The sequence below is a fragment of the Podarcis tiliguerta genome (assembly GCF_965153285.1).
Source record: "Podarcis tiliguerta genome assembly, chromosome: 4".
Lineage (NCBI taxonomy): Eukaryota > Metazoa > Chordata > Lepidosauria > Squamata > Lacertidae > Podarcis > Podarcis tiliguerta.
In genome coordinates, this window is record NC_139537.1 from 53908244 (window position 1) to 53916423 (window position 8180).

At 40.6% G+C, this 8180-nt stretch overlaps 2 protein-coding genes across 3 annotated transcripts in view; both read right to left on the reverse strand.

Moving 5' to 3' along the window:
- Nucleotides 1–3209, reverse strand: part of LOC310676781 (trefoil factor 3-like) — a 30209-nt gene extending 27000 nt beyond the window's left edge. For both annotated transcript variants that reach the window (XM_083438911.1, XM_083438910.1), the window contains exons 1-3: nucleotides 3198–3209; nucleotides 2045–2203; nucleotides 186–311 (exon numbers count right to left, since the gene is read on the reverse strand). In XM_083438911.1, coding sequence (XP_083295037.1) covers nucleotides 186–311; nucleotides 2045–2171 — 253 coding nt within the window. In that variant the 5' untranslated portion in view covers nucleotides 2172–2203; nucleotides 3198–3209. The remainder of the gene's footprint in view (nucleotides 1–185; nucleotides 312–2044; nucleotides 2204–3197) is intronic.
- A 1296-nt stretch (nucleotides 3210–4505) lies between these two features.
- The window catches only part of LOC310676780 (trefoil factor 3-like), a 4056-nt gene continuing 381 nt past the window's right edge, over nucleotides 4506–8180 (reverse strand). Inside the window, exons 2-4 of the mRNA XM_083438909.1 lie at nucleotides 6713–6859; nucleotides 5549–5698; nucleotides 4506–4749 (exon numbers count right to left, since the gene is read on the reverse strand). Of these exons, the coding sequence (XP_083295035.1) occupies nucleotides 4742–4749; nucleotides 5549–5698; nucleotides 6713–6859 (305 nt within the window). The 3' untranslated portion in view covers nucleotides 4506–4741. The remainder of the gene's footprint in view (nucleotides 4750–5548; nucleotides 5699–6712; nucleotides 6860–8180) is intronic.

The window sequence follows — 8180 nt, forward strand, 5'->3', positions numbered from 1 at the left end:
AAAGGTAAAACCTCAGAAAAGTATCTACTGCGAAATTTCTGATTAGCTTTACATTATTCACACACACTGGTATCCTCCTGGCATTCCCCCCCCCCCCGTTGCAACTGAATGGGAGGGGGTAAAAGTTTGATCATAGTGGGGGGTGGGCCACACATGAGAATATTTTACTCAAATGTGCTACTCACGGTAGAAACACCATTTTGAATTCTTGATAGCATTGCTGAAACAGCAGTTTCTTTTTAAACATGTACTTCTAGATATTCCAGGGTATCCACAGTCTCTTCTCCGACTAGGAGGGACGTTACAGTTGCCTATTCAATAAGAAAAGTTGAGAAATCAAAATTCATTGAGCAATAGTTTAAATTATTCAGGTCAACATTAGCCATGAAGATTTCCAAGCAAAAGAGAAATAGGATGCAGCCTGCTCACCAAAGACCTTCAAAATTACAAATGTAACTCAGTATTCTGTTTTACTGAAAGCTGTTTGTAGGTACACATGGTAAGTATATGCTCAATGGTAACCTTTACCTTCAAAGAGTGAAGTCAATTACACACACAGCGAAACCTCAGCTGTGCCATTAGCTTTAGTCTATTGGTTGCACAAGAGCTATGGGAGAGGAACTCCCAAGGGTGATTTTTCAAGACTGCAGGAAGCTGGATGTCTTCAGATCTTAAGAACTTGGAGCTGTGTGATGCCTCTCAGCAGAGACAGAGAACTTCCCTGAACCAAATGAGCCTCTTTATATATGTTCTGGAAGCTTTCTCTGGCCTTGTCTCTAGTTTTTTTGTCATTGTTGTTATGTTAGGAAGTTGTCACATATCTAAAAGGTCTCACTGAGCTAAGCAAATAAATGGGCAGAAAATACAAAGGCTTATTTCTCTCTCTGAAAGTTGTGACCCATCAAGATGAATGGAGTACACCAGGCATTGTATTGTGGCCTGCTAGGTGCTCAACATCTGCAAGTATATGGCACAAACAGGAAGTTTACCACATCTCTGATGGATCACCATATGTGGTTGGTATTTGGCTTGGTGACCAACAAGATGCTCAGGCATGGTCTTAACTTTTTCCCACATCACACCATTACATTTTGCCTCCTGAAGCAGACCTCAGGTGCTCCACCATGAACCTGGCTAGGGTCAGCAAGTTGTATTATTATTATTATTATTATTATTATTATTATTATTATTATTATTAGTCTTGTTGAACATTCATATATCAGTTCATGCCTTCATCTATTTCCTACATGAAGCCAGTCACTCCATCTTTCTGTATAGCAAAGCCAACCCTGACTGTTTGAAAGTCCTCCTCTGGTCATTTGGCTTATCAGCCATGACTCTTGCAACCTTTTGTACAGGGGCAAATGAGTAGCCATACAGAGGTGGGGAACCCCTGGTCCATGGGCCAATGAGTCCCACCAGGTGTTCCCATTTGAGCCTATGTGGGTGAAGCTACATCCACCTGCACTCCTCCTGATGACATCAGCTGATTGTCAGATCTTCAGAAGCCCCGGTCAATGGGTTGAGAAAAATTGGGCAAAAAAAAGGTCATCTGAATTCTTAATGGTGTCAGATGATATCATTATCACATCACCTGATGCGGAAGGGGGAGATAGCAATCTGACTTGCTGATCTAGAAGAGTCTGTAGCCCAAAGGAACTTGCAGGGTATGACCCATTGATATCAAGAGATTGTACTTTTAAGTAGACATTGGATTGTGCTGAAAGACGATAATAGAATGGATCCCCTCAGAATCAACCACCAACACAATTCAGGCCACCTGCCTTTTGGCCACCTGCCTTTGAAAGCAGTTGAAATCAGTGGTCAGTAACTAGGTTGTCCAGGGAGCCAAACGCTGGACCCTTCCCACTGCTGCTTTTTATACACTGTAAAAAAATATGCCATCCAATCATGTTTTTCCAAATTTATGGCATGGTTCCCCCTCCCCCCCCTTCTAGGTACAGGGTCACAGCTGTAGAATAAACTAGTATCAGCTATTAAATAGTTTTATAAAAAGTGAAAGTAATTTAAATTGGTGACTTACGTTTTTGTCCTTTGCCCCCACGGCCTCCTCGGCCACCTCTACCACCACGGCCACCCCTGGCATCTGCGAAACTGGCGAATCCTAAGACCAGGACAATGGCCAGGACCCAGAACCACTTGAAGTTCATTTCTATCTGAAATGCTCACCAAATCTTCAAACCTGTTGAAAGATTCCAGATGAAAGTTGTGACCCAGTAGAGTTTTAATATACTTCCTTTTCAATGGAGAAAGACATAACAAATAGAGGCTTTCAGGCTGGGATGGTAAATCATGAGTTCAGAATAGGTGACACTTAACATTTATATTATAACACTTTCTAGCGTCCAAAGCACTTCACATGCATTCTGTAGCTGTTATCATGGCATCAATCCTCTAAAACAAACTATTATCTCTGACATTGCAGGGAAAACAGGTAGAAGGATAAGGAAACAGGTAGAAATCCAATATAAATGTTTCTGAAAGGGAAGATCAACTGTGATATTAAAATTTATCAACAGGCACAAAAATGTAAGTGGCTGAATCTTATCTGCACAGATATCAAAGCAAGTGTGACATATTTAGAAAGCTCCCTGCTTGATTCAAGACAGTTGAGATCTGAATAACCTGGCTCTAGGAGGCTCTTTCTGCAGACCAAAGTTCACTGCAAAACTGGCTCATGGAAATTAAAATATTGCAACAACATTCATGTGCATATGTATACGCACACACATCAGTTAAAGATGGATAAATGAGTCAATTTCAATGTCTCTCAATTTCTCATGTTTACAATTTCAGATTCAGTTTGCTGTACTGCAGTATCAGCTTTGAATATTTTATTTAAGTTTGTGTGAAAATTCATTAGCATTTCTCCTAACAGACTTTTTTGGGGGGTATGCCTCGCATACACATTTTTGCAGACAATATTCCCTAACCCTGCATTTTAGTTTGCTATTTTTACCAATATTTGCATCTTTATGCCCCTTTTGTGTATATTCTGTACACCTTCTTTTGGTAGAGGATCCATTCCACAATATTCATAGGAATTTAAAAGGAAAGGCACATTTCAGTTTCTGTATTGTTTGAGGGGTGGTAAATTGGTAAAACTTGCATTAAAATGAAAATCAAACCAAATCCCTTGCTCCCCGCAATCCCTAGATCCACTTGACTTACCCTACCTGAATGAGTTGTTGAGCAGCTCAATGACAAACAGCAGTTGAACCAGCTATAAATAGTTGGACCAATCCCAACTGCTTCCAATCCCAAAAGGCAAGAACCGGATGTTGAACTGGGGAAGCAATGCAAGCAAAGAGACTTCTGTGGCAACCTTTCCATTGATTTCGTAACCTTCTGTGTCAAAAATCCACCTGTTCTGTGGTTACAAGGACATTTCTTACCTAAATGACTTAACTGACCACTGCTTTCTTTACCTGCAACTTCCTCATGCAAGGAAGAACACGACTTTAGCAGATGCATTGGCCTAGCCACCCCCCACATTTCAGCTAGTTTTAAAAGGAAGTAGCTCTACAACATCCGTGCTTTAATACCTACTTGAGAAGGCTTTTGATGCTCTTGGGCCAAGGTTTATATTTTAGACTGGGCATTTTTTTAAAGTCTAGAATTTTTTCTCTAGTTACTACAAGTAACAGAATGCATGCATGTATTTATTTATTATATTTATTAGGTGCTTTGCATGTCAAAGTGCCTCAGGGTGATCTACATAACATAAATAAGAAATAACAGTGAACATTAAACCCAAATATAGAAGCAGCCATAATACAAACCTCAAGACCTCATCTATATGGAACAAATCCTACCCACCTCTCTTAGAAAAAGGGCCACAGACATAACTAATCAAGAACCCAATATGGTACTTGACAGTCTATAATTCATCCATCTACTTTGATATGTCACTGAATATTCCCCCCGCCCCCTATTACTGTTTCGTGGTTCACTCTGTTTTTGTGGTAATGGTTTGGTTTCATAGAAGGTATGGTTCATGTAAAGTAAGGAGGGGGGTGAGGAAGCAATATCAGTGGATTCTATTTCAGACAAGTTTGAAACTCTGTAATGGAGATGTACTCTTTCTGGGCCTCAGGACAATGGGAATATGAACATGTCCTCTTGTCTGATTATAACTAAGTGTTTCTTATTTATTTTTTTCCTCCCAAATGTGAAAAAGCAGCTTCTATTGCAAGGGGAGTACTTAGCCAATTAATACCCAGCATGGAGCAATTGACTCACACATATGCCGAGTGCATTGAAAATGATAAAGACCAGTAAGTAGCAAACTTCCCTGTTGTATGCAGAACCCTTGTATTCCAGCTACAGAGGGGGATGGGCTAGATGACCATCAGAGTTCCCTTCAACTCTGCAGTGCTATGATTCCAGAAATAAAGTGATGCTTCAAGCAGCCTGATGCTTAAAAAAGAGGCAGATGTTGGCTGCATTTATATATACAGAAAAAAGTCCCACAAAATCAATAATTCAAGTTTCTTATAACCTTTTATTGCTTTGAAAAGATGCCAAGCACTAATATTGTGAGCGGTGGGAGACAAAATATGTGATTAATTGTGTTATTGTGGGAATGCAAAGGCAAAGCAAAGTGTCGTGGAAGTCAGAATTAGAAGAGCACAATGTGCATGATGACATGTTTTCCTTTTTGAATTGTTCCATTGGCAGAGATGCTCCTTGTTCAAATGTCCGTTTCTGAAGCTTCGTTTTAACATTCTGAAAAGGCAATAAAAAGAAAAAGTATAAGAACTGGGGCAGTTTTTCTCTTCCTTGTCCACCTCCATCAAATCAAGTGACAGCAGGAGTAATGTCCCCAGTAGCTGTCTTTAATATTCTGCCCCCCCCCAAAAAAAATATGTTGTACTCAGTTACGCATGCTTATATGGACCATGGGCCTAATCATTTGCTCCCCTCATGTAAGAGAGGAAGCAGGGGCACTCTGCCTGACCACACCCGTCACATTCCTGCTGGTCTATTGCTGCACCCCTCCATGTGTTTGGGCTGACCCTTTGCAGCAGACAGCCTGCTTGACTTGCGTGGGCTTCCTGTGTGGTGTAGAATCTTAGAGGATCAGGGTTCTAGATCATTTAAAATTGCTGTACAAGTACAAAGGCTCCCTGCTGAAGACATCCAGCCCAAATGCATGGAAGGCTGCAGGGATAAGCCGTCCGTAAGCAACAATGGGTGGGACCAACAAGACTGTCCCTATCCTCACCCCAGGACTAGAATTACTGCCCTCCCTGCTCATACTAATGGACTTGCATGAGGGATAGTAACCAAATTTGGGGAGGGTGTATGCAGTTATTCTAAAGCTTTTCGCATCAGATTTCTTTCCATTTGCACTTGTCCTGTGCTACAGATTGCTTGCATGCTCACGCTGAAAGGCATTTACTATTGACTGGTAGTATAGTCTCTTGAAGATATAATGTGCAACTAAATACAAGTAGTAGCACGTGCCTCAGTACAAAATTTTGTTCCATTTGTGCAAAGGGGGGAAATATGTTTGTTACATTACCTTCTGCTACCTCAACATGGAAGAAACACCATGGAACTGCGGGGGGACGGGACTCAAAACAGCATCCTCTCTCTTCACACTCAGCAGCAGAGATTCCTGGGTATCCACAATTCTTCCTGACTTTCACCTCTGAAGGACATACCTTTTTATCTGTTTTGAATAGTTACCTGAAGATTAGTGGATCAAGGTCACAGTGTTGCTCGTAGTCTTTGTCTAGCTGATGCTGCTTTTGCCCTTGCTTTTCTGTTTTATTTGAGCTCAAGATACATGAACTATTTTGTGATTATATATATGTAAGGTGCTACTAGACAATTTATTTTATATATATATATATATATATATATATATATATATATATATAATTTCAACTGTGTCAGACCAACATGGCTACCTACCTGTATTTTGTGATTATTTCCTCTATGTGGGCTGTCATTAGTTTCATCTTACATGCCTGAACCAATTCGTGCACAAACTAGGATGAGCTTAGATACTAATCCACTAATCAACTCACATTTCTAGCAAAGCATAACAAAGGCTGAGGAAAGAAACATAATCCCTGTGGACAAATTGAATAGTATTGGATTGTATCTGATTAAATCATACTCAGAGTAAAACCATTGATTCCAAAAAGGTCTTCTCTTAGTATGACTTGATTGGGAGCAGCCCATCATCTGCTTGTACTTATATAACCACATTATCCTTAAACAGCTGTGGGAATAGGCTATCTGGTGTACTGTACACAGCTTAGGTATTTTATTAATCCTTCATACCTAAAGGTTCATTGTAAACAAAAATGGTGTGCTTGCTATCTACCTACCTAGCTACCTATCATCTATCTATCTATCTATCTATCTATCTATCTATATCTATCTATCATCTATCTATCATCTATCATCTATCTATCTATCATCTATCTATCATCTATCATCATCTATCTTTCTTTCTATCTATCTACTTTCTCTCAGGCTCTGGCATGAAGTCTAACATCAGGCAGGGTTCCAGTGACTAAGAAACAGTGGTTTTTCATATTTCCTTGGACAGTTTCTATGTTTGCCTATAAGACAAGACTAACTGAATGCCTGATAGCAGAATTCCATTCCTCTGACCTGTGTATCATTTTTAGTATCTCAGAAAAGCCAGGTATACTTCAGAAAAATACATTACATTTTGGGGGGCTTGGAGCAAAGCACCAGGGCACTCCTGCAACTTCAGAACTGAAGCAGCACCCAGCATCCCGGCATTGCTGGGGAGTGATTCCAGGAGGTCCACAGTTAACTCTTGCTTTGGGATCAACGTGACATCGGCATTCCGCTGTGGAGAACAGAAATCATGGTTAGCTCTTTTCTTGTGAGAACATGGTAGCCTCTGGCAGGTCTCATTGACCTTTCAATGGGAACTTCCTTCTGTTCAGATATTTGCCTAAATGTAGCCCTCAGTTGAACACCCAAAGGCTAAAAGAGGGGAGGGGCACAGGTATGCATGCAAACCCCAGCCCTGTGAGCGCTGGGTTGAGCAGGAAAGTCTCTGGAGCTGAGCTGGCCTTTGTGAGGACAAGACTCTCTCCCCCCCCCCTTCCGCCCCAATTTTCAGTTCCTGCAGGTTCAGGCTCAGTGGCTGAGAGGGTTCATTAATTTTCTATCTACAGTAATAAGAATGCAAATCATTTGTTTAGATCTCCTCTCATTATAGTGATGCCAGGGGTTTAGCCTGTTGGAATCACACAACACATGTTTCCAGTAATCTTAGAACACTTTATTATTTTATTATTATTTTTATTTATTACATTTGTACATTGCCGTATACACACAAGTCTCAGGGTGGTTCACAACATAAAATCACAATCTGAAACAGCAAAATGCATAATAAAAACAAAAACAACCCAATAATCACCCTCTCCCCAACACATTTTAAAAGGGCACCTTTGTGAATTTGTGTGTGATAGGTAATTTCCCTGCAGGTGATTCCTGTGGGATTTGGGGTTATATTTTATCCCTCTCTCTTAGGTACCAAATCATAAGCAGCACCTGTATGGGACAGCTCTTGTACCTTTGGCAATACCCCTCTAAGGAGGCAAATTGCTAGGTATTTAAAAGATTCTGAATGCAGGTTCATGATGCACATTTGCATTATGTACATATCCTAATGTATATGTAGAGATGCAATTTTAGATCTATGAGAAAATGATGGTGGTAGATGACTCAGGTCTCATTGGTGATATGCTTTTGCTGCATTCCCAGCAGCCCTGTAAGTAAAGTTTTTTTAAAAGTTTTTTTTTTAGAAAAGAAAAGCCGCAGGAGATCTAAAACAGTGCAAACAGCTCAGGGCCTAGTTCCCCCTGGGTCACCCCTAAGAACACCACTGCCCTTAACCCCTGTTTTTGGAATGGTGTTGTAAGTGGGCATTATTTTGTTACCCTTAGGGGAGCTAAGGTTTATGGATTTCACTAATGGTCTGCAACCTTTCCCTCCTGCAATTTGAGCTCTTGGACGTGGCTGGTTGCATTTTCCAAGTGACTTGGCTTAGCTTCAACTGGCTTAGCTTCAACTTCGCTGATATCACTGAAATGAATTGAAATTTTTCTATTGCCCACTCAATGGAATGTAACCCTTTACTTCCTTATGGGGCAGGGGGA